Source organism: Conger conger, chromosome 6 (assembly GCF_963514075.1).
Source record: "Conger conger chromosome 6, fConCon1.1, whole genome shotgun sequence".
Lineage (NCBI taxonomy): Eukaryota > Metazoa > Chordata > Actinopteri > Anguilliformes > Congridae > Conger > Conger conger.
The window spans coordinates 55013471-55040915 of NC_083765.1; the positions used below are offsets into that span (position 1 = coordinate 55013471).

A 27445-nucleotide genomic window follows, 5' to 3' on the forward strand; every position below is an offset into this window, starting at 1 on the left:
TAATATTTTTCTCTAACATTCCTTCTTTAATACTAATAGTAATAGTAAAGTAGTATTTCTCTCTAAATTTTTGATTTAAAGAGTAATATGTTGAAAGTTCAATACTGAACTTGAAAGCAAATATTCGACTAGCGTCACTACACTATGCCTGCTGTGGCAATTTTAAACCAGAAAAACAACGTCAAAGTTTTGGCTGTACATTGAAATGTCACGAGCCTCATCCAAATGAAAAACACTGAATGCAGAGCTGCTGGGTAGCCCTCGCACTAAAAAGTGCTGCTTGAGTCACATGACTGAGCTCCACAGTATCAAACTCAATCTGAGCAGTGCCAGAGCCAACCGTGGCCAGCAGCCCTGCGGGGGCAATATATAATAGGCTTTATGTGACTCAAGGGATATATGGGAGGGATTCAGTCAACGGGTTTCATTCATGCCTGTGGCTTGTGCTCTGTGCACATGTATGAGTGGGTCTCCTCCACTCCGCCCTGTGCATGCACGACCTGTGGCTGCAGTGTGAAAAGAAGCAGCTGGCTGGCACGACAAATGTTTGTGGAGAACCGCGACGTGTCTTCACTCTCCCGAGCTGGCAGCAGGGGGCGTATATGAGCACCCTTCGTACGGAGTTCGCAAAATGGACATTCCAAATTCAGGCGGGAACGGAGATGAACTCAGCTCAGTTCTTCTACAAATGTGGTTCTTGAGGTACAGGGGAATTTGGCTGTACCAGAAGCCCCGTCCACTCCTCCCCTCCCCTCCCCTCCCCTCCCCTCTGAGCTCCCCTCCCCCTGCCATGCCCTTCCACTGAATCACTGGGCAGAACATGTTTAAACTTGACTTTGGTCCACAGTTGAATTAATTTTAATACGGAACACTTGGTCAATCAATCTTTCGAATGCATTTTGGGGGGGGACTCCCAAATTTTCCACCAGCTGTCTGGCAGACGAAGGCGGCTTATTATCCTGACCAAACTGCAGCAGATGCACAGGCCGCCCAGAGACTCGACTGTGACACAAGCCCATTTCCTCCCCGGGCTCCCCTCTCCCCTCAAGCCAAAGAGGTGATGGAAATTCCAGGCGCAAAGCTGGGAGGTGTTGGCCGTTACACCCCAAACCTGTCTCGATTCCACAGGGCTGGGGAAAAAGAGCGTACAGTGATGAGAGGAGGCTCCGTCACATTTCCTTTTGATAATCCTGTGGTTCCCGGGGCGAATCGCGCCTTTCTGTAGCTACTACGACTGCGGGCGAATGACGGGTGAGTGCCACTCAAGGGCGTGGAGATCCACTTCAGTCCCGCCGCCACTGGCGAGCCCATCACACAGTCTATTACCCTCCGTGATTTGCATACGCGACTTATGGCGGCGCTCAAATGCAATCTGGAATTTTTTAAACAATGAAAAGCTGCAGTAGCACGCGACATCGTTCAGAGACAAAATTCTAATGAGAGCCGCAGCTTCCAGCTGGAACCTGTCATCTGTTCAGGAGATACAGTAACATGCAGTCTGATTATTATAATTGTTTCTTTAAAACACCTACACACATGCTATACAACCTATACACCTTCCAGCTTCTCCTCATCTTAAGGGGAAAATTTACCAGTGAATATTCTTTTAGTATAAAATAATTTATTTTTATGAAAACCAGTAATAGGCATGAATGTGTCATTCACTAAGATGGCGCACATATGGCATTTGTGTATTCCATCTGACTGCTAGGGAACTTTTTCCTTCACCACAGCGACTTCCGATGGGAGATTGTGATGGCGAGCACTATTCCGCCCCTAAACTTACAAAACACGGTTGTATGGTTTCCTTATTGTAGCTAGGATGAAACTCTCATGAATCATACTTACTGTGGTAAGAGGGTGTATTCAGTCTAGCACTATCCACTTGATACTACATGTTTGTATCCTTGCATTCCATTAAGAGTTTGGAAGTTGCTGAGAGTAATGAAGAATAGTTTCTAATGTAACATATCCTACAACGTGTTCTTGAGACTTGAGGGAAATGTGCCATGGTTGTTTGAACTTACGCTAGACTGAAAACCCATCTCAATACAAGTTAAGAAAAGACTGAATGGCAAATTATGCTTCCCACTCATGGAAAAGCATGCTGGTCTACTTCCTCTGAGACACAGGGGAATTGCACATTTCAAAGCAACTTATTTTAGACTTGGGGATAAAAAACAACTTGTGTCTAAGATGTAGGAATGGTCGCTGCATCTTTTTGCATTTGCAAAAAGAATATTGATATCATTCACTTGTTTTATATTTAGAGTTTACACATCTCACACTGCCTTTTTAAAAGTTCTAATAGCCTTTATTATGGTAATGGCTGCTTAGGAGCCGCAGAAGAGATGGAGAAAAGTATGTGTACAGCCTTCATCAGAACACCAATTTACCTCCAACAGCTCACAGCACAACGAATACATTTCTCAAGTCATGAGCCGAAATATAAATAAATAAATAAATAAATAAAACAAGAGAGGCTCTTTTGTTGGTACAGAATTCTGCCAAAGTCACTTCCTCAACACGGACATCAAACACCGCAAATAATTCCTAAAACTGAAAAAAAGAAAAGAAACTGGGGTTCAAAATGCGCTACATATGTAGCGAGACGTAAAACATTAATATGCCAGAACCTTGAAATGTCAAGTGTAATGATCTCCACGCTGCTTACCTCCTTAGCTTTCTGTTTCAGCCGAGCTTGCTCTGGGTCCTCTTGCCTGGAGCGACTCTGCACAATTAGAGAAAAAACACAGGTTAACAGCTGCTTTAAGGACCTCCTCGTCTGTCACGGAGAAGCGGAGAACAGTCGACCAAATGGGAACAGGACACAAGGTGTCAAGGACACCATGTTTAAATTCATGGACGTGTGATTTCGGGCCCCGGGGACATACCCTTTAAATCTGCTACAAATCCTGCAGTAAATAAGCCGGCTGAAGGAGGTTTTAATCAAAAGACGTTATTAAAAATTCTGCATACGCGGCGCGTTGGCGGAACACCGAGACGTGGCGCGCAGAGTGCGGGGGGCTGACGGCGAGGTGCTTTAACACTGCCCAATCAAAGGCTGCCGTCCTTTAGTCTGACACAGGGGCAAGGCTGCCATCGCCCTTACTGTCTCAGGGGCCGCCCGTGTCACCTCGGCCGATTGGCTCACTCGCCAGTCCATCGTCTCAGAAGTGACCGCCAATGCTATGCTTTAGTAACTGGTTTTAAATGCATCAGGCTGTGCCCTCTACTTATTACGATCACGCACAGTACAGCATGCCTGGATACTTGAGTTTTATGAAGAAATATGAACAGGAATGGCATAAACAGCATTCGATATGTTTTTTTGTATAGAGAACAAAAAATGTAACTATTTTAATGTTTTAAAGAACATAATTGTCTTGGATTGACAAAAACATGTTGCAGCGAGTGAAAATAATTTATTTTATCTCTATTGAATGTTTCTTGTAGTGTAGGTGTCAGCACATTAGAATATATGGTTCTTGAGATTAAGACCAGAGAGGACAACAGAGAAATTAATTGCTGAGGAGGATATGATATTTTAACAAGATTGCTATGATTTATGATTAAGTGCTATAAAATAACGCTTATGCACTTTTCACTGCTTTTTGCCTGCCTGAATCTGATAGAATAGTAATTGGCTGTTTGCAGTTGCCAGAAACCCAACATTGAACCTTCTGAAAATGTGATCACAGCTCAAGAGAGCAATTATCACAGTTTTTTAGAACCGGAAAAAATACAAGACCACCACCAATAAAAAGATGTATGATGTCAGTATGTGCCAAGTTTCAACAATAACTGCAGAAATCTTGTAATGGTTATTAAAGTGGCCTTTGTGTTTGAGACTAGTCATAAACTTGCATTAATTTCAAAGGCCCCATAACTGAGGTGAAGAAAAATTTATTTTGGAAGACTATCTTTTTTAATAAAGATGAAAGAATATTTTAAAAAGCTTTCTGTCAGTTTTAGCTTCAAAAACCCCCGGATCCTTCAGGATCCTTAACTCCAGTGTATTCAAATTATTTTTTGGACCAGACAATTTTATCAATTAGCCTCTTCAAATTGTGCATTATACACTCAGTGAACACCTCGTTACATATTTATTCGTCTTACTTTTTAAACTAGCTCCACTGAGAGGTTTGACACGTTGCGTGCTCAGAGATGCTCTTCTGCATACTACTGCTGTGTAATGCGTGGTTATTTACTGTCACCTTTCTGTCAGCTTTGACCAGTCTGGCCCTTCTCCTCTGACGTCTCCCATTAACAAGGCGTTTCTGCCCGCAGAACTGCTGCTCTCTAGATGTTTTTTTACTTTTCCGCAGCATTCTCTGCAAACTCTGAGACTGTTAAGCGTGAAAATCCCAGGAGATCAGCAGTTCTGAGATACCACCCTGTCTAGCACCAACAATCATTCCACGGTCAAATGTGACTTAGATCACATTTTTCCCCCATTCTGGTTGATGTGAACATTAACTGAAGCTCCTGACCCAAATCTGCATGACTGTATGCATTGCACTGCTGCCACACGATTGGGTGATTAGATAATTGCATGAATATTACATTAATGGCATTTGGCAGACGCTTTTATCCAGAGTGACATACAGTTGATTAGACGAAGCAGGAGACAATCCTCTCCTGGAGCAAGGCAGGGTTAGCAGCCTTGCTCAAGGGCCCAACGGCTGTGCGGATCTTATTGTGGCTACACCGGGGAATCGAATCATCGACCTTGTGGGTCCCAGTCATGTACCTTAACCACTACGCTACAGGCCGCCTGACTAAGTAGGTGTAAAGGTGCTCCTAATACAGTGCTCAGTGAGTGTGAATAGGACCGCGGCCACAGATAAGGGGCGTATCTGTGTGTGGACGGGAGTCGGCGGGGAGGCGTACTTTCGCAGCCTTCATCAAGATCTCCCTCTCTTGCTCTTCTTTCCTCTGCTTCTCCATCCTCTCCAGCTGCTCAAAGAACTTCAGCTGCGACCGCACGTCCGTCGACTGCTCGTGCCACTCGCCGTCCTGCAGGAGGGAGCGAGAGAGAGGGGGAGAGAGAGAGAGAGGGAGGGAGTGTGTGAGAGAAGGAGAGGGAGAGTGAGAAAGTGGGAGCGAGAGAGAGAGGGAGAGTGTGTGTGAGAGAGAGAGTATGTAAGAGAGTGTGAGAGAGTGTGTGTGAGAGAGAAAGTGTGTGTGTGAGAGAGAGTGTTTGAGAGAGAGGGAGAAAAGAAGACAAAATGTTGTCTGTCAGTCAAACCCTCAAACCCGCAATGCTCCATGTCAGTTCTGCATGGCACCAGCGGGTTTCATCCTCTGATATGTTCAATACTTCCATTGCTTCCTGTTAGTTAAAAACCCTCAGTGGTGCATTTTGCACCGGGCACTGCGATATCAACGAAAACAAATAAAACGTTTGGAGGCCATCCGGCACGACTGCGGTTTATCTCCGAGTGCGTGTTAGCAGGGAGCTCTTCGCATGGCTCTGCCTCTGTTCTCCTTCTCCCGGGAAACTTCTGAGCAACAGCACTCCCCTCCCTCGCACCCTTCACTTCTGAGCTCCCAACACCTCCTCTGCTCTCCGTGGAGCCGGGTTTTTACCTCGCTCTCTCACTGCGCTTTCTCAGAAGCACAGAGGTACAAAAGCACATCATTCACCAACCCAACACAAAATGGCAGATGGCAGCATCGTGCTTCTTCCCCAGTCATCTGCAGAAGAACATCTGTTGAAAAACTTTTTCCGTTGGTGTATCGGTTTTTTTTTTCCAATCCCGCTGCCTCCCACGAATTTACCAAGCTCGAGCCAAGTGCAAACTTCATAGGAACTATATCTATGTATGACTGTGGGATTAAGAACCAGTCATTTCACTGCATAGCAATAATGTTGAATTAGCCATTAGGGCTAGTTGCAGATCTGAGGCCCTTGATCCTGAAGTGTGTGCTTGTTCTAGCTTTTACTCTGCAATTAGGGCCTAACTGATCAAACAAAGCAGTTCATTGCCCAGTTACTTAACTTTGCCTGATTTCTTGGGATTAAATTGGTGTGTGATTTTAGGGTGAAAAAGAAAACCAGCAGCCCCTTGTATACCTTGTGACCAGGGTTGGGGACTCTGAGCCTTAAAGTTTGGAATGTCAACAGGAAGTTAAAAAACTATCATTTCAATCCTATTTGAGCGAACTCAAGTCCTGGAGGTGGGCAGGGTGTGGTTTCCCTCCCAAGAGTAACCAATTTATACGTCCTATTTATCCAATATATCCAATTTATGCTCCGTGTGCCGAAATTAAGGATTTAGCATTAAGTGCTGAAACACTGAGACCCATCATGACGGGAGATTGAGAGCTCTGCATTAGAGGCTAATTTGAGGCCCGTTTGTACAGCGTGTGCACGTGAGCGATGTCACCTCCACCACACTCACTTTGCACGTTTCCATCCGGTGCTGTGCGATTGTGGACACCTTCTCCAGCACCGTCCGTAGCCTCGTCTGCGTCGCGTGCGAGATCAAGTTCACAGCTTCCACCGGGACCTCGGTGACCCCAAACTTCTTCGCTGAAAGCAAACCATGCAGGAGTGTTCAAATCAAAATGAGCTTTTTCCTCAATTTCCATAAAAACACAAAGGTATATATTACAAAAAAAACATCGAAAATTGTAACACTTGTGGATTTTCCATCCACTTCCTGGAAAACAAGATTTTACAAGATTTTACGTCATTGTGTACCAGCAGGCGTGTATTTAGACCAAGTGTCTGTCAATTTTCCGTTCCCCTCCAATCCTTTCATGCAGCAGTGCACATTCTCCCTCCCAAAGGCTACGGCTCTGCTTCCCCCTCCTCATTTAACATCAGTCAAATCAACTCCCCGCCCTCCAAGAGCCATTTTACTGCCGTATACGTCATATCGCGGAAGCTAGTGCTGCTCTAACTTCTGTTTCAGCTCATCTGTAAGGGTTATGGTAAAGTTTCACCACCCTGTGTGAAAGCAGATGACTGAATCCAAAGCTCCACATTGAATAACTTGCGTTGAGTGGTTTTTCATTTGCATTGAGAGCAAGATTTTCCAAAAAAATAAAGAAAATTAAGAGCCCATTTTCTCCTGTACGTGTAAACCAAACCAACCGCCAGAGTTTAAAGGATAATTAAGTTCCCTTTGAGCAATGAGGGGTTTCTGAAGTTACCATACGGAGTGCAGAATTAGGTAACGTTCAGTTCTGTTTTCCCTTTTTCTTTTCTTTTAATTTGACATTAACATAATTCACTTTCTAAGTAAACCACACTCTTTATTTAAATAATCTACGTCTAATAAATGCTTTCTTGTATTACCAGCAAGAAGGGGGATGAAAGGAGCATAACAATAAAACACAAAAATATTCATCTGGATATTAGATTAAATTGTAAAACAAAATCCACAAAATTTGACTGACTTAACCTCATTCCACTCATGATCCACTTTCCTCACAACCGACAGAATAGGCTCAGATTTCCTTTTTAAAAAAGAAGCATGCTTCAGAAAGAATTTGAGCAAAACCTTGTGCTACCCTGGTCCTAGAGAGCCATTATTTTCCTTCACTCAGCACATTTCATGGATCAATTAAAGCAGGTGATTACACAGTCAACACAATTCACTGAGTTATTGGGTGTAAGCTGCAAACGTGAAAAGTCAAGGGTTCAGAATATAAAAGTCCTGCCACATGTTTTTTCCACCCATGAACTCAGCCAGTTTGATTTCACTGATGTGTTCAATAATGAATCTCCTGACTGAAGAGTAGTGCTAATTAGCAAATCCAGGTGACTGGAACAAAATATTCGGGAGGACTTTTACTTTTAGACCTGGATTTTCCACCTCATAAACTGTTAGGAACCTTTAAGGACAAAGCAAAAACCAGCAGACACTATGGCCACCAGGACCAAGGGTAAGGGACATTGCGCTCTAGAAATAACATACCCGTGTCCTGGAAAAGCCTACACATTTTTTGGGGGGAGTTATGAGCGATGTGAGCTGGAGTGCAATGTGAGTTGTGAGCGATGTGAGCTGTGAGTGATGTGAGCTGGGGAGCGATGTGGGCTGTGAGCGATGTGAGCTGGAGTGCAATGTGAGTTGTGAGCGATGTGTGCGATATGAGTGATGTGAGCTGTGAGTGATGTGAGTTGGTGAGCTGGTGAGTGATGTGAGCTGTGGGCGATGTGAGCTTGGGAGCGATGTGAGCTGTGGGCGATGTGAGCTGTGAGCGATGTGAGCTGTGAGCGATGTGAGCTGGAGTGCAATGTGAGTTGTGAGCGATGTGTGCGATATGAGTGATGTGAGCTGTGAGTGATGTGAGTTGGTGAGCTGGTGAGTGATGTGAGTGATGTGAGCTGTGAGCGATGTGAGCTGTGAGTGATTTGAGTTGGTGAGCTGGTGAGTGATGTGAGTTGGTGAGCTGGTGAGTGATGTGAGTGATGTGAGCTGTGGGCGATGTGAGCTGTGGGCGATGTGAGCTGTGGGCGATGTGGGCTGTGAGTGATGTGAGCTGGGGAGCGATGTGGGCTGTGAGTGATGTGAGCTGGTGAGCGGTGTGAGCTGTGAGTGATGTGAGCTGGTGGGCTTGGGAATCTCTCCGGGGTTCCAGTCCCCAGAGAGCGCGCTCCACGGTCGGTGAGTGGAGCAGACGAGGCCGGGAAGCATGGCGAAGCAGCAGGGGGCGCTCTCACTACCCACAATCCAAGGCTGGCGCACACCGCGGGGGGGGCCCCCAGGTCAAGATTTACATTTTTAACACTTTCCTCCTGGAGGCAGCAGGATAACAATCACACCAGGACCCTGTATAATAGCACATGACCTTCAGCCCTCATTGGTATGCCATGGATACTGCATCCAGCACAAAAGGCCAAAATAAAACATAAAGGCAGATTCAGCAGAGAGGGATTCTAAAAATGCTCAAATTCTATGCCTTTCTTCAACTCCACCAGATGATTTAAAATATGGGTGGTGTGTGTATGCATTTGCGTAGCAGTGTGTATATGTATGTGCGTGTGTGTATGTCTGTGTGTGTGTATAAACCTGTATCCAGGATGCTTTTGTGTAGCAGTCTGTGTATGTGTACATGCATGTGTATGTGTGTATGTGTGTATAAACCTGTATCCAGGATGCTTTTGTGTAACAGTCTGTGTGTGTGTATATGCGTGTGTATGTGTATATGTGTGTATAAACCTGTACCCAGGATGCATTCGTGTAGCAGTGTGTGTATGCATATGTGTGTGTGTGTATGTGTATATACAGTCAGGTCCATAAATATTGGGACACAATTCTCATCTTTTTGGCTCTATACACCACCACAATGGATTTGAAATTAAACGAACAAGATATGCTTTAACTGCAGACTGCAGCTTTAATTTGAGGGTATTTACATCCAAATCAGGTGAATGGTGTAGGAATTACAACAGTTTGTATATGTGCCTCCAACTTTTTAAGGGACCAAAAGTAATGGGACAATTGGCTGCTCAGCTGTTCCATGGCCAGGTGTGTGTTATTCCCTCATTATCTAATTTACAAGGAGCAGATAAAAGGTCTAGAGTTCATTTCAAGTGTGCTATTTGCATTTGGAATCTGTTGCTGTCAACTCTCAATATGAGATCCACTATCAGTGAAGCAAGCCATCATTAGGCTGAAAAGTCAAAACAAACCCATCAGAGAGATGGCAAAAACATTAGGTGTGGCCAAATCAACTGTTTGGAACATTCTTAAAAAGAAAGAACGCACCGGTGAGCTCAGCAACACCAAAAGACCTGGAAGACCACGGAAAACAACTGTGGTGGATGACAGAAGAATTCTTTCCCTGGTGAAGAAAAACCCCTTCACAACAGTAGACCAGATCAAGAACACTCTCCAGGAGGTAGGTGCATGTGTGTCAAAGTCAACAATCAAGAGAAGACTTCACCAGAGTGAATACAGAGGGTTCACCACAAGATGTAAACCATTGATGAGCCTCTAAAACAGGAAGACCAGATTAGAGTTTGCCAAACAACATCTAAAAAAGCCTTTATAGTTCTGGAACAACATCCTATGGACAGATGAGACAAAGATCAACTTGTACCAGAATGATGGGAAGAGAAGAGTATGGAGAAGGAAAGAAACTGCTCATGATCCAAAACATACCATCTCATCAGTGAAGCATGGTGGTGGTAGTGTCATGGTGTGGGCATGTATGGCTGCCAATGGAACTGGTTCCCTTGTATTTATTGATGATGTGACTGCTGACAAAAGCAGCAGGATGAATTCTGAAGTGTTTTGGGCAATATTATCTGCTCATATTCAGCCAAATGCTTCAGAACTCATTGGACGGCGCTTCACAGTGCAGATGGACAATGACCCGAAGCATACTGCGAAAGCAACCAAAGAGTTTTTTAAGGCAAAGAAGTGGAATGTTATGTAATGGCCAAGTCAATCACCTGACCTGAATCCGATTGAACATGCATTTCACTTGCTGAAGACAAAACTGAAGGGAAAATGTCCCAAGAACAAGCAGGAACTGAAGACAGTTGCAGTAGAGGCATGGCAGAGCATCACCAGGGATGAAACCCAGCGTCTGGTGATGTCTATGCGTTCCAGACTTCAGGCTGTAATTGACTGCAAAGGATTTGCAACCAAGTATTAAAAAGTGAAAGTTTGATTTATGATTGTTAGTTTGTCCCATTACTTTTGGTCCCTTAAAAAGTGGGAGGCACATATACAAACTGTTGTAATTCCTACACTGTTCACCTGATTTGGATGTAAATACCCTCAAATTAAAGCTGAAAGTCATTTCATTTCAAATCCATTGTGGTGGTGTCCCAATACTTATGGACCTGACTGTACCTGTCTCCAGGATGCGTTTGTGTAGCAATGTGTATGTATGTGTGTGTGTATATAACTGTCTCCAGGATGCGTTTGTGTACCAGTGTGTGTATGTGTGTTTATACCTGTCTCCAGGATGCGTGTGCGTATGTGTGTGTATGTGTGTATATACCTGTCTCCAGGATGTGTTTGTGTAGCAGTGTGTGTGTATGTGTGAATATACCTGTCTCCAGGATGCGTGTGCGTATGTGTCTGTATGTGTGTTTATACCTGTCTCCAGGATATGTTTGTGGAGCAGTGTGTGTGTGTATGTGTGTGTGTGTATATACCTGTCTCCAGGATGCGTTTGTGTATGTGTATGTGTGTGTGTTTGTGTGTATATACTTGTCTCCAGGATGTGTTTGCGTAGCAGTGTGTGTGTGTATGTGTGAGTGTGTATATACAGTGGTGTGATTTCTTATTTTTTTGCATGTTTGTCACACTTAAATGTTTCAGATCATCAAACAAATTTAAATATTAGTCAAAGACAACACAAGTAAACACAAAATGCAGTTTTTAAATTAAGGTTTTTATTATTAAGGGAGAAAAAAAATCCAAACCTACATGGCCCTGTGTGAAAAAGTGATTGCCCCCCCTGTTAAAACATAACTTAACTGTGGTTTATCAAACCTGAGTTCAATTTCTCTAGCCACACCCAGGCCTGATTACTGCCACACCTGTTCTCAATCAAGAAATCACTTAAATAGGACCTGCCTGACAAAGTGAAGTAGACCAAATGATCCTCAAAAGCTAGACATCATGCCGAGATCTAAAGAAATTCAGGAACAAATGAGAAAGAAAGTAATTGAGATCTACCAGTCTGGAAAAGGTTATAAAGCCATTTCTAAAGCTTTGGGACTCCAGCGAACCACAGTGAGAGCCATTATCTACAAATGGCGAAAACATGGAACAGTGGTGAACCTTCCCAGGAGTGGCCGGCCGACCAAAATTACCCCAAGAGCACAGCGACGACTCATCCAAGAGATCACAAAAGACCCCACAACAACATCCAAAGAACTGCAGGCCTCACTTGCCTCAGTTAAGGTCAGTGTTCATGACTCCACCATAAGAAAGAGACTGGGCAAAAATGGCCTGCATGGCAGAGTTCCAAGACGAAAACCACTGCTGAGCAAAAAGAACATTAAGGCTCGTCTCAATTTTGCCAGAAAACATCTTGATGTTCCCCAAGACTTTTGGGAAAATACTCTGTGGTCTGTGGACGAGACAAAAGTTGAACTTTTTGGAAGGTGTGTGTCCCATTACGTCTGGCCTAAAAGTAACACCGCATTTCAGAAAAAGAACATCATACCAACAGTAAAATATGGTGGTGGTAGTGTGATGGTCTGGGGCTGTTTTGCTGCTTCAGGACCTGGAAGACTTGCTGTGATAAATGGAACCATGAATTCTGCTGTCTACCAAAAAATCCTGAAGGAGAATGTCCGGCCATCTCTTCGTGACCTCAAGCTGAAACGAACTTGGGTTCTCCAGCAGGACAATGATCCAAAACACACCAGCAAGTCCACCTCTGAATGGCTGAAGAAAAACAAAATGAAGACTTTGGAGTGGCCTAGTCAAAGTCCTGACCTGAATCCTATTGAGATGCTGTGGCATGACCTTAAAAAGGCGGTTCATGCTCGAAAACCCTCCAATGTGGCTGAATTACAACAATTCTGCAAAGATGAGTGGGCCAAAATTCCTCCACAGCGCTGTAAGAGACTCATTGCAAGTTATCGCAAACGCTTGATTGCAGTTGTTGCTGCTAAAGGTGGCCCAACCAGTTATTAGGTTTAGGGGGCAATCACTTTTTCACACAGGGCCATGTAGGTTTGATTTTTTTTTCTCCCTTAATAATAAAAACCTTCATTTAAAAACTGCATTTTGTGTTTACCTGTGTTGTCTTTGACTAATATTTAAATTTGTTTGATGATCTGAAAGATTTAAGTGTGACAAACATGCAAAAAAATAAGAAATCAGGAAGGGGGCAAACACTTTTTCACACCACTGTACCTGTCTCCAGGATGTGTTTGTGTATGTACAGTATGTGTATACCTGCCTGCAGGATGCGTGTGTGTATCTGTGTGTATGTGTATATACGTGTTTCCAGAATGCGCTTGTGTATGTATGTGTGCGTATGCGTGTGTGTATACCTGTCTCCAGGATGCGTGTGTGTAGCAGTGTGTGTATGTGTGTATATACCTGTCTCCAGGATGTGTGTGTATGTGTGTAAGTTTGTGTGTGTATGTGTGTACATACCTGTCTCCAGGATGCGTGTGTATGTGTGTATGCGTGTAAGTTTGTGTGAGTATGTGTGTACATAACTGTCTCCAGGATGCGTGTGTGTGTATGTGTGTAAGTTTGTGTGTATGTGTGTATATACCTGTCTCCAGGATGCGTGTGTGTGTATGTGTGTAAGTTTGTGTGTGTATGTGTGTATATACCTGTCTCCAGGATGCGTTTGTGAAGCAGCCCCATGGGTAGGAAGGCCTCGTCCCGACAGGACCGGATCTGCGTTCCCACCAGGTCTGAGTTTGTGGCCAGGATGCGGGCACTCTCCTCGTTCAGGTTCACCCCCGCCATCGACGCCACGTCATTGATGTCATCGTCATCCCTGCAACACACAGAGCGGCTCTTCAGTGGCACAGCACAATCATGTCACACCAGAAGCACATTTTACCTTTTATTTCTTCTTTTCAGCTGGATTTAGCTGGAATCTACTTCTACAGTTTCCTCCACACCTACATACTCCCTTGTTTCATTCATGAGCTGAACAACCAGTGGAGTTATACCACTAGTAAGACTGTTAAGAGACCCTTGGTTATGATGCACAAGTTTACATACTGCAAAAACATGACTGTCTTAACAAGTGTTTTGGTCTCGGAATAAGACTTAAGATATTCTTTTTTTCTCTCAAGAAAAAAATATTACCTTGTTTTAAGTTCATGTTTGCTTGACAAGTTCAATATTCTTATTCCATTGCCAATCTTGAAATTAGAATTTTCTTGACAATTGAAATGTTCTTATTCCATTGCCAAATCTTGAAGAGTCAAACTGTCTTACGTCATTGACAATATTCATTCATTCATTCATTATCCTAACCCGCTTATCCTGAACAGGGTCGCAGGGGGGCTGGAGCCTATCCCAGCATACATTGGGCGAAAGGCGGGAATACACCCTGGACAGGTCGCCAGTCCATCACAGGGCACACACACCATTCACTCACACACTCATACCTATGGGCAATTTAGACTCTCCAATCGGCCTAACCTGCATGTCTTTGGACTGTGGGAAGAAACCGGAGCACCCGGAGCAAACCCACGCAAACACGGGGAGAACATGCAAACTCCACACAGAGAGGCCCCAGCCGACGGGGATTCGATCCCAGGACCTCCTTGCTGTGAGGCGGCAGTGCTACCCACTGCACCATCCGTGCCGCCTTCATTGACAATATGTTCATCTTATTTTGCAAAAAAGAAATCTGATTTCTCACTTGCCCCCTGCCTGTCACCCTTCCCCTACTTCTCCCTCTTCTTGCTCCCCCCACCTGGCAGCAGCAGGTACAGAAGATTGTAAAAACAATAAGTACAATAATTGCAATAATAAGATCTTGTACACGAACAAATTGATTGAGGGTCATTGATTGAAGTTTTTATCAAATACCCAACCCCCAACAACAAGTCAAACACATCCCACAATTGTACTCATGCTCACCGATATAAAATGGGGTCACATCACTGAAAATGCCCTATAGTGTGGACTCAAATGCGTTTTCACTGTCCTCCTCAGAACTATTAATTCAGACGAGCAAATTTGAGGCCTCCAAATGTATAGTCTTCTATTTCTATTTATTTATTTACTTAGTCAACACAAGATAATATTTTGTTGTAAAAATCTACCTTTTTAGGTATAAAGTCTCCAGCGCTTAACTGTCTTAGCGTGCGTACTGAAACTGAAAGCAAAATGAATATGCCAGCAAATAAATCTGTGTTGAGTCCAACAAATAAAACACCGTTGGAAATGTAATTCCATTAGCAAACAAAATTCTAAGCAATCAATGGCCATTCGATATTTCTCCAAGTTACGATAAAATTATACAGAAGATAAACTATTACTAAAACTATCATAAAATAGTCTACATAGCTATAGAGAACCGTGAGTTGTAACACTTTCAAACGGGATATGCTGTGACAATATTGACAGAAAATTCACTCTGGCCTGAAAACAGGTTAAGGGGTTAATGTTGTCACTGTCCTAACACTATTCCCTCTATGTAGAACACCCTGCCTTTCTCTAATAAGCAACTGGAATGCCTTATGCAAGGGGAGATGCAACCTCCACACCACAGATTATGCCAACAGGATTAGAGTGTAAGAGCAGAGATGCGCATCGATCCTCTAATGTGTACACACAACTAATAAAGTACACTGTTTTAACAAAGTTACAATACCACCACTATTGGGCTTGATTAGCAAAACAAAGGGGGAGAAATGGGACCTTTAGGATTCGGATAGGGTCCCCACAAGTTGCCCCCACGTCCCCCCCACTCCCACGTTACAACCATCGCAGCCGCACTCCCGCCAGAGCCACGCGAATCCTGACACGTCTGCCGGAGGTTGACGCAGATAATTAACGCGCTTCCCATCTTACCAGAGAGTTTAACCTCAGGAGGCCCACACTGTCCAGAGCCAGGCCTCGGGCAGCATATATATTTATTCCCCCAATCTAATTAGCTGCTGGAGCTAGTTGGTTGGTGTCATCTAATATCACAGTGCACCCCCCCCCCCCCCACCCCCCAGTCTCACTCTTATTGAGTTTATTGGGTGATTAAATCAGGCTTCGTTTCGCAACAAGACAAGGACTAAAAAATACGGAGGCAATAGAGCTGAGTCTCAATGCCTATCAAGGGCAATATGTTTTAAATATGCCTGCTGATGTCCTTCCTTTGTTCTACTACCACGCAAACAGGCAGGAGGTAGGCTACGCCTGGTAAAATGGGTGCCTTCACCCCTGGAACTATTACAGTGGACTTACACAGTAGGGAAAAAATTCAGATATTCAAAAAAAGAAAAAGAAAAAAAAAAGGCAAACACATTTCCTTCCAGCAACATTCTTCCTGCTATTTACACTACTTAGGTTTTATATGCAGGATATTTAACGAAGTGATACGGGTTAAGAACCTTGCTCAAGGGTACAGGAGCTTGGGAAGTGAACCCGTGACCTTCTGGTAATAAGCCCAGTTTCCTAAATCGCCGCTGTGCTCCGTTGCTCTGCAGTGCGTGGGTCTGAGGGGCTGGGGGGGGTGCATCAGCATTCAGCGCGAGAACAACAAATAACAAGGCGCCAATTATCTTATGCTCCAGCACTTACACACGTTTTCGACAGCTAATTATTCTGTCTTCATTTAGACTGAGCTGTGATATAAACACTTTGATCCGCCACCTGTGGAGAAGCCCTCTCGATAGTCTATTTCCCAAATATCATATTATCTCATTTACCGTTGAAATCGCTGTTTTGTTAGTAGCGCTTCACTTGAGCAACAGTTCATTAACAACAGCAAAGGCATTCGGACCTGTTGAAACAGAGGAGTCTGGCTTAAATCCGTGCATCAACCACAGAAAGCAAAAAAGTTTCTTGGCAAAAACTAGCCCCATTAATAATCTGCACAGAGGACAGGTGAATGAGGTAGCTATGTTGTTTGTGGTAGTGGACTGCACTGTACGACACTAGATGGCACACATTACTACACCATTACTGCCTACAAGAGGGTCACTTTTCCCTTTCTCTAGTGCTGCAGCTGAAGGAACGCACTTTGCTTCTTCGTTGTGTAAGCTGCTCTAGATACCAGAGTCTGCCATCAATGTCATGGTCATGTGCACAGCAGGTAATGAAAAGTCTGTTATCCACAAGGGCAGTCCTATTCTGACCCAGTGACCCTTTCTGCTGTGCAGGTTTTTACGCCGACTGAGTCTAGGCCAACAATGAAGGACAGTCCACACCGTCTGCAAACCTCCGTCTATATCACGAGTAACACAGACCACCAGAGCTCCAGTCCCAAACTGCACTGGCTTTTCTCAAGACTGCCAGCTGGGCGTTCAAAGCCAGCTTAAAGTCCAAACAGATGCCTCAGCGCATGGCGAGCACAAGAAGCATCCAGACATCAGACAGAGTGGCGGTATCTGGGAACACGAAACTCCTGAACTGGGGGGAAATGTGGCAGCCACATCTGGGCCACCACTGTCATGATTCTGATTGCAGTAGAGAAGCAAGAAGTGATCCTTGGTTTAACGGTTTACACGGGGGGGGGGGGGGGGGGGACTAGCACCGTGGGTGAAGTTTACTTTCACCAGGTACTGTGAAAGGAGTTAGCCGAACCAAAGTCATCTGACCGGAGTCTGACCAGTCTGCTAAACCTCCTTTTCTTCTCATTTACCTTAAGAAAAAGGAGGCGGTCAAGCAATTTCTAGGCTTCAAGTGAATTCTACGCATCCATGTTCCATATCAGCCCACACTTTCTGAGGCATTTTGTGAAAACATAAAACTGCCTCTTCATAAAGTACATGTACTTATTCAGTACTGTAAGCATGAATTGCTAAAATGACACTATTTCATTTTATATTTGTATTCAGGCTGTGTGAAACAAAACAATACACTGTAAACACAAAAGGTGAAAACATTATTTTTCAATTTAACTCTGAAATATACATGCATATGATGCATGCTTCATTATTATGCGTAATGTACCTATGAGTATGCGCCACCGGAAATTAATATTCAAATACGACCACGAGTAAAAGTTGCTGTAATAACAATATCATCACTATTTAAAGGGGGAAATACATTTAACGCTCTTCGGTGGATTTGCCCTGCAGCTTGTAACGCATTCGGCACACCCAGGTCCGCGTAGCCGGGATGAATTCACGCTTCCTCCGCTCAGCCACGAGCCCCCGCACAGGCACGGTTATGTCCTCAGGAGAGGTTAGCCGTGGACGCGCAGCCAGCCGGCTTTTGTTCAAACACAGGGAACAACACCCAGGGTGCGATGACGGCAAACGCTGTTTAAAAACACTGCTATACCGCTATACTGCTATACTGGATACCGTCACCTCATGTAATGACACAATGGTAATTTAGATCATGTTCAAGTGCAAAAATTTTTACATAATTTAGATCATGTTCAAGTGCAAAAAATTTAACGTAAAACGAACGTTTAAAAAAAAACAACAAAAAAACCCCCCCAATGTTGTGTTGTTTAAAACTTAAGCCGACCGTCAATCATTACCCCCTTCAATAAAATAAAAAAACATGGGGATTGGAATATAAAGAGGTCATTCATGTTTAAAAGCAAGGGGCAGCTGATGAATGTTTGCACACAACTACAAGGGGAAAAGGGCTGGCCGTAAAGGAAAACTGACAAACAGAGCTGACGGCTTCATTTCCAAAGTCAGTAAAGATTTATTGATTTATCAATGGGAGCCTGGGGCGGTTCACTGTCCCTTGGGGAGAGCGTACCACCACTGTGAACTTGGTGTCGCGGCTTACCACAAAGCCCCTCACACAGCTCGTTCTGAGCTGCACACCTCTTCCACAGGCAAACAAGGAGACCAGCCCGCTGCAAAAAGAAAATGTGCAGACATTTGGGAATGAAGCTGCTTGTTTGGTTTGTTTAAAATCAGGTTCTTCTCTTCATTGAGGGCCCGTGCGGGCTGACCACATTTCACCGGAGAGCCAGATAACTGTCATTGTGGCCGGCTTCGGTGTACAGTCTAATTACATTGTTTTTGCACTACACAGAATACATTAAAAAGATGAACACGAAACAAGTGAGAGACCTGCATGTTTTATTTCCTGGTATTTTTACGTACATGTGTTCAACAACATAGCACCTCTGGTATCAGACCACCCATTTTTAGGCGAGCAAGAGTATTGGAACAGAGAGTATTTAAGTAAATGAGAGTAAATAACACTTAATATTTGGTAGCATATCCCTTGCTTCCAATAACTGCATCAAGCCTGCGACCCATTGACAACACCAAACTGTTGCAATCTTCTTTTGTGATGCTTTTCCAGGCTTTTACTGCAGCCTCTTTCAGTTGTTGTTTGTTTTGGGGGGTTTTCCCTTCAGTGAAGAGAGGTGAAATGCATGCTCAATTGGGTTAAAGCCTTCAGAGATTAACTTGTATGTTTTGGATCACAAGTCCCTTCTTTCTCCACACTTTGGCCTTTCCGTCACATTGGTAGAGGTTAATCTTGGTCTCATCAGTCCATAAAACTCTGTTCCAGAACTTTTGTGGCTCATCTGTGTACTTCTTTGCAAAATGTAATCCTGCCTTCTGATTCTTACTAGTGATAAGTGGTTTGCATCTTGTGGTATAGTCTCTATATCGCTGCTCTCTAAGCCTTCTTTGAAAGGTTGATTGAGATACCTTCACCCCTGCCCTGTGGCGATTGTTTGTGATGTCCCTGACTGTTGTTTTGGGGGTTTTCTTCAGTACACCAGTGGTTTCTTTCTTTTTCAGGACATTCCAAGTTGTTGTGCAAGCTATCCCCAATGCTTGTGCAATGGCTCTGACCGATTTCCCATCTTTTCTAAGCTTCAAAATGGCTTGCATTTATCCCAAACTCTCTGGACTTCATGTTGGTTTATGTTTTCTAACACAAATGCAGTCTTCACAGGCATAACCAAGGCTAAAGCCAGGAGTAGACATTCAGAACTATTTATTGTTTAACCAATCAATCTAACAGGACACATCTAGGCAGCAAGAAACACCTGTCAGTCACACATTCCAATACTTTTTCTCACCTAAAAATTGGGTGGTCTGATACAAAAGGTGATATGTGATATGATAAGTTGTTTAACAAATCTAGATAAAAAATACCAGGAAATAGAAGATGAAATTCAGATCCGTCATCTCATGTACGTCTTTTCATCTCAAATGCAATTGTCTTCAGTGTACAGCAAAAACAAAGGAGGGGACTGTATATAGTGACTTACTGGAGATGTTTTTCATTTTGGTTAATGCACACATTGTTTTGACAAATATGCAGTTATTATTTCTTTGGTTTTTTAGACTTGGGTGACCCAAAGACACAACCAATCTCTGCAATTTGTAAACTGTGAACCTTGGGTTACTTATGGCCTCCCTCATCATCTTCCTAACTGTCCGTGGGGATAATATGCACTAGCGTCCCCTTTCACGCAAGTTTGCAACCATTCCATATGTTTTATGCCTTTTTATTATTGGACAAGTGGTATGTTTAAGTGTTTCCGTATGTTTTTACCCATTACCTGACTTGATGGTCAATTACCATCTGTGTCTTAGTTATTTGGCTTTTCCCATGCTGATGGTTGACAAAGGGATTCAGCATGCTTGGTACCTCATTTTTATACTCTGGTGAAACAGGAAGTGATGGAATGACACAATATAGTTCCTTTAGACGGCATTTTAAGGAAAAACGAGACTACTAAATAAAAAAACATTGAAATATGAGAGTAAATGTATTGAAATAAAAGTATATCGTTTTCCCGGATGTTTGAACACAAGATATATATCACTATCAATGTTGTGTATTATAAGCAGCCCAATTTTCACATTTTTTATTGAGTGCCAATAATTCTGGAGCCACTGTATATCCCATGTTTCATTATGAGTAGTGCACAACAGCTCTGACAGACCCAGGAGAACGACTGGCAGTCATTAAAGGCAAAACGGCACATGAGGAGCAGGTCTCCCCCCTTTCAGCTCGACCTCTTCTCTTGGTGGAACGCTGCCCTCTTGTGGCTACTCTTCGTAACTTCACTTTGGGCTCTCTCGTCTATCTCCCTGTCAGTTCAGACACGTTTTCGTACCTGAAAGATCCGCCTCCAGGGTCGTTCAGCTTGTTTTTCTGATTTGCGGAGACCTGAACAGCGAAGCCCATGGGACTTCTGCTTGCTTGTATTGTTGGTCCCTTCCCAACTGCGCCTGAAAAAAAACACAAGCAATATTATCATGGGCTGTCCGACAGCATTTCCGTCAAACGGCTCCCTGTCGAAGGAGTACCTTTAACCATTCTTGTTAACACTGAGAGGCGGGAGGGACGGGTGGGCTGTGGAATGGTTCTCTCCAGGTTTGTATTTAAAATCAAACTGTCAATATCACTGTGCTTCACCGTGTCTCCTTCCACACCAAACCGTGGCCGACTGCTTGGAGACGTGTTTCCGGAAAGGCACAAAGACAGCCAGAGTGAATTTAAACTTGATTTTAACAGGCATGTTCCTCGCCGGTGGCACAAAATATTTTTAGAATTTTCCTGTGTTCAGATTTAAGGACATGTAACTACCTACGGATTTCCCACTGCAGGTCACTGAAGTAGTATCAGACAGTTTCTGCACACCTCAAAAGCATGCCCCCGCCTGGAAAACACACACTTGTGCACAATTACACACACATTCTGTGCCCTCCCTTTTGTTGGGGATACCATATGTATTAGGTATCAACATTCCAGGGGCACGAATGTGTATTTGCAGACAAATATACCTGAGTGGGGACAAGAATGTGTATTTGTGGAGGACCTTTTGTTATTTTATTTTTTTCCTGGATATAAATATTTAATATTTAAAAGTGGGGAAATTACTAGTTCTTAGTTTGGATATTAGAATGGCAGCACTGGGACATAGTTGGTGGACAGACCGGTTCAGTTAACGAGTGCAAGCTGTGATAGCAAAAGCGAGGCTGAGTCTGTCCTCTGCAGAAGGAGAAAAGGACGCACCTCTGACAGTCTGCGTGATCACTATGGGCATTCGGACCTGGCTGCCCTGAACACCTGCTCTCTTGATGCCCTGGAAAGGGAAGGACAGCGCTGTTAACAGAAGGCCACGGGTCAGATGCACACACTTGACGAGTGAGAACGACACAGACACTATGATGTGCCGTCTAAGCCTCCTCTGCATGCAACTCAGTGCACCAATGGAACATTTACCCACAAGCATCCATTTATTTATACTCCTCTGTCTGCAACACATTTCATGGTTTTCTATGTACAAAGTTCATGGGCTCAGGGAAAATAATTCCCATTTGTTTGCTTATGACTGTGCTTTCTATTTAATACCCTCTGCCTAGAGCGCTGTGACAATGCACACAACATTCTGACTGGTCAAGTCATTGAATGAATGTTTGACTTCACTGATTGACTGAATGTACAATGGCCCAAACAGGGAGTGGCGCTAATAGGATGTGGCAAAAAGAGAAGGTGTATAAAAGGAGCGTTTTCACACACCAAACGAGAGGAGGAAACAAAGTGAGGACTGGAGACAAAGTGAGGACAATGGGGTAGCTGGGGCTAATAAAAACATTTTTCTCCACAGAATCGGCCCCGGGTGGAGCCTCGAGCCGAGGCCATCCATTGTTAGCCGCTCTCTCGCTGCTGAATATTTCTCAGGCTTGTTCTCCCCTCTCTGCCCGTGTGCTATATTACTGTTCAGGGCCTGGCAATGATGGAAACTCTTCCCGAAGAACACTGCCGGGGATACAGAGACTAAGCGATGCGTTTGGCAACAGCAACATTTCCGCTGGCAGTAACTGTGTACTTTCAGAACCCGCGGAACATTCGATCCGGTTTCAGCACGCCGCAGAGAAGTGCCTGGTTAGTTGGCTTACAGCACATAATTACATATGCAGTGCAGTGCAGGGTTGTATAAGAGTTTGTAAGGAGGAGGTTTAGGTGTTACATGAGCCACAATCTCTAAATTTTGTGGACCCTATTTGAACTTAGCTTGAGGTGCAGAGAAATGCACAGGTAGGTCCAGAACTTTTTCTTTTAATATTCTCCAAAAAAAAAACGTGATCGAAATTCATTGATTCTGAGATAAGCGCGCATCTCCCATTTGACACCCCTACCTCAAAAACCAGCAGCATTAACCAGTTTAGAATTCCTCTTTCATCTGAAACCCTTTAATACCAGAAGCATTTTCTTGTGATCACGTTAGTTCTGCAGTTCGCTTCCTGCCAGAGACAGCCGGCTCTCTTAGCACGCTACTTCTGCGTTATTAATCATTTTTAATGGGAAACTGGGGCATTCAGTTGCATCCCTGTACTGCAGCGGTGGTACGGTTAGCAGTGGGAGTGTTATCGTCCAGACCCACAGCGCTTCTCAACTGACCAGTGGATGACCTAGTTACCTCTCCTCACCCGCTGACCTTAAAATGAGGAGCGAGGCTGATCGCTGCAGAGCAGCCAGGCTGGGGAGAGAGAGCAGTGAGAGGCTTCATCCAGCAAGTGCACATTACATCTCCATTGGCACACAGGGGGCCAGGTCTGGGAGTGCTTTCAGATGTCCATCGTTGTTCTTCTTACCCCCTTTCCACTCTACTGCTAGAACTACGCTCAATCAGTGCAGGCTTTGGGATTCCATCTCCTTATTTTTTAAACATTTGGAATGGCTGACTGTGTATGTTTTGAGGATGTCGTTGCCACATCCTCAGTCAATGTAGAGAAAGACTAGCAGAGTGGATCTCAACCCATGTACAGTTTCGTTTCATGATTGATTAATGTTACTGAAAATATATCTTCCACATTTTATAACTTTTGATGAAACAGTTTTCTTCATCATTCAACTCGTCATTTCTCACATTTCAGTTACCTTCAAGTTCTATAAAAGGTCTTTTTTATTACCATCCTGCCTTTCCTCGATTTCCTCAGAACACATCACAAGGAGACAAGGGAAGAGGACATGAGGAAGCAAAGGAAGGTTTTCAGAAGAATTCCGACATCCTCACCTCATCCACGGCTGTATCATTTTGTGCCAACACTGTTCATAAGTGATGCTGAACCCCCCCCCATCCATGCCCTCAAATCCCATTATATTTTGACGTGTCTAACAGACTACGTATCGCTTTGTCGGAATTCCATTATGTACAGAATATAGTGGTAGTACTAATTAAATTTTGTGTAATGACTGATGTAATATAATTTGACTTATTTAATTTAGTAACTTATACTTTAAATGTAACCACCAAATTGAGCAAATGAAAATGACTTTTTAAATGAAAATTATTATCAACAAAATTATTTAAAAATAAGTGATGCTCTGCTTTATATAAGAGGAAATACAAACATTCGATTAACATTACTTAGCTTGTGAGCAGGTAAGTAATTTCAGGTTCAAGCCATTATGTTTGCAATGAAATTAGTACAGGACATACACCGATGAGCCAACATATCTCCACCTGCCTAATATGCTCTGCAAGAAAAAACTCTTGTAGAGACCTGCTGTGGCATGGACTCCACAAGACCTCTGAAGGTGCCCTGTGGTATCTGGCATCAAGATATTAACAGCAGATCCTTTAAGACCTGTAAGTTGCGAGGTAGAGCAGTCATGGATCAGTCTTGTTGTTGCGGCACAACCCACAGATGCTCGATCGGATTGAGATCTGGGGAATTTGGAGGCCAGGGAGACACATTGAACTCTTCATCATGTTCCTCAAACCATTCCCGAACAATTTGTGCAGTGTGGCAGGTGTTGTTTAGGTAGGTGGCACATGTGAAATTGACCACGTGAATGCCAGGACCCAGCGTTTCCCAGCGGAACATTGCCCAGAGCATCACACTCCTCCCCTGACTTGTCTTCTTCCCACAGTGTATTCTGGTGCCATCTCTTCTCCAGGTAAATGATGAACATGTACCCAGCCGTCCACATGAAAAGAAAGTAATCAGCCTGGGCGACCTTCTTCAGTTGCTCCAAGGTCCAGTTCCGATTACGCACTATGTGTCGGGACACATGCCTCCCGTAACCATCATTAAAATGATTTTGCCCTTCTTTACACCTGCCCATTTCTCCTGCGTCGACAATGAGACCCAACTGCTTACTAACAGATACCCCAGACCTTGAGGTCTGTTGCGCTGTTGTTATGAGATAATCAATGCTTTGGCATAATGCTTTGGCTCATCGGGGTATACTATAAGAAAGAGTGTGGGATCTGACCACAGTGAGCCAGGACCTCAGTTTAATGTCTCATCCGAATGGCAGCATCTCCTACAGCAAAGGGTCACCCCGGCACAGCTTTAGCTGTGAGAGAAGATCGCCCCCTACTGGTCCACCAACACCAATTCCGGCAGCAACTTTTCCCAGCAGATCTCCAATCCAAGTACTAACCAAACCCACACACGCTTAGCTTTAGCCTGTTGGCAGAAGGAGGGCGCATTAAGGCTTGCATTTCCCCTCCAGTATCCTTCACAGGCAAAGAAGTCTATGCGCCATCGCATTCAGCAACACTTCCAGAAAATTCTACCAATATTAATTCTACTAAACTGTGACTGCTGCCATTAGCAATGGAGCACAGAGGCAAAGTAAATGCGGGTAAAAAAAATTCAATGTGACAAAAGAAGGTCCCCGGCAGCGGTGGGCCTACCATGGTGGAGCCGTGCCCGGGGAGGGCTCCGGGAGCCGTGGTGCTGACGCTGTTGGGGTGCCGCGCGCGGACCGTGGGCCCGGGGACCAGGCCCGGGGCGGTTCCCCCAGGGACGGGCTTCACCTGCGGCAGGGGCTGCGTCAGCGACTGCTGGCTGTTGAGCAGCGAGAGCCTCAGGGCTGGCAGGCTTTTCTGTTTACGGGCGAGAGACAGGGGGGGAAATCCACAGAGTGCACACAATACCCCACATCCAAACCAACATTTACCCAGCGTATTAAATATGTATACGCACAGCAACATGTCTCTGAAATCTCTGTCGATGCCCACATTTTGAAAATACAGATATATACATTGCAGCACGTAAGTATTTAGACGGTGGTACAATTCCTGTTCTTTTGTCTTTTTCCTCTGTACTCCAGCACACTGGATTTGAAATTAAACAATGAATATGGTTTCATTTAAAATTCCCCATGTGTTGGAATACAGGGGGACCGGGGGGGGGCTGCTGTTTATGTATGCACAAAACACGTGTTATATTGTTACTGATTTAAGCAGCCGAAAGAAACATCAAATAACTGCAAATGCACCCTATTTTTAGAAGCACAGTTTGATGGGCAAACAGATAATGTCATGACTCGGGGTTTGGGGGCACTGCATCTCACTTCTCAGTTCTCCTGAACTGCTTCACCTCCCGCAACAACGCGACCGTGTCTTGCGCTAAAGCTGTGCCGGGGTGACGCGATGTGACACCTGTCAGGGACGGAGGGTACCGCCGGCCAACACCAGAGGTCTCCCAACGCTGCCCGCCCACGGTGAGGCCAGAGGGGGGCCGTGGCCTCTTCTCTCGGCCTCTCCGCCGTGACAGGTTACCGGCACACATGCGGCACGGCAAGGTCCACCAACCTTGAGAAACGGGACCAGGTAGGGCTGGGGAGAGGACTTCAGCTCCGACTGCAGGCGGTTGGTGAATTCCTCGGGTTCAATCTTGGCGTCCTGTTCAAAACCCGTAAATGACGAATATATTAAGAGGTGATAAAAAACAAAAACAAACAAACATTGCTTCCAGCTAAAAAGACATTGCTTAATAACAAAACAATATGAAGTAACGAAAAGAAGGCTGGCAGACTTTTATTTAAATAAAATATGATTTGTTCAACAGACCTGCAAATAAGCAAGACATTTTCTTGTTTTGGGGATACATATTGTGAGGGAGAGGTTGGAAATATACACAGTCAATGAGGGTAATTTGTAAGTACACTGTCTGGCTGTCCAAAACATTTCAGAAGAAATAACTTGCTGCCACCTATAGACAGGAATGGGTTCTACATCAGAGAAAAAAGAACCCTGATTAAACGTAATCTCATTAGGTAATAAACTCAATGCTCAGCTTTTAGCCAATTTAATTCCCCTGAAGTAAACACCATTTTTTTAGTTCTGCTGCAAATAAAGCCAAAAATAGTCAATGAAATCAGGTACTCCAACAACTACCAAGCACCCATGCCCAACCCACCATGAAAGCTAAACCTCGCTTGCAAAAGCATCATTCCACAAGACAATGATCCCAAAAATACCTTAAAATCAACAAATAAATGGTAGACTGGTAGATGACTGCAAAATGACTGCTTTGGAAAAACCACTGAAGTGGGCAGTCCACAAGCGCAAGCCAAACAAAGGAGTTTACAAGATTTGGCATGAAGTCCCCCAATAGGACCACTAAGCTCATAAAACACTATGGAAGACGACTTAGTAGTGTTCTCCTTGCAAAAGGGAGGGTACACAAAACATTGGGGTGTCTACAATCTTTATATGTTATCTTTTTGGGAAATTACTAGTAAAAGAAAAACTCAAAATATTGAATTATTTAGGGTTATTTTTGACCCTACAATATTGCTAATAATATAGCCATAAACCTGTGTTTCTCTTTATACAGACCTCATTTTGGTCATCTTCATCAATAATTCTGGACCTAGCCGTGTGTGCGCATGTGCGTAATACCATTAAAAGTGTAAAGACAGAACAGATTTAGGTAAAGTAACTGAGAACTGAATGTTATGTGCGAGGTTGGCAGAGCAGACCACATGAACAGCCCATACAAATGCAAGGTGAAGCGTGACATATGAAGTATCTGATGAATGAACACAAATCCTCGGGTGAAATGTTTGTGGTGGAGGATTGTTCTAGATGCAGCTAAGTACACCATCGCTTCCTCCGTAACACAGCCAGC

At 44.1% G+C, this 27445-nt stretch overlaps 1 protein-coding gene across 1 annotated transcript in view; it reads right to left on the minus strand.

Moving 5' to 3' along the window:
* Positions 1 to 27445, minus strand: part of LOC133131671 (transcription initiation factor TFIID subunit 4-like) — an 81104-nt gene that overhangs the window by 39392 nt on the left and 14267 nt on the right. The window contains exons 6-13 of the mRNA XM_061247068.1: positions 26125 to 26214; positions 25222 to 25413; positions 21585 to 21654; positions 20683 to 20797; positions 13277 to 13446; positions 6408 to 6538; positions 4894 to 5019; positions 2675 to 2731 (exon numbers count right to left, since the gene is read on the minus strand). Coding sequence (XP_061103052.1) covers positions 2675 to 2731; positions 4894 to 5019; positions 6408 to 6538; positions 13277 to 13446; positions 20683 to 20797; positions 21585 to 21654; positions 25222 to 25413; positions 26125 to 26214 — 951 coding nt within the window. The remainder of the gene's footprint in view (positions 1 to 2674; positions 2732 to 4893; positions 5020 to 6407; positions 6539 to 13276; positions 13447 to 20682; positions 20798 to 21584; positions 21655 to 25221; positions 25414 to 26124; positions 26215 to 27445) is intronic.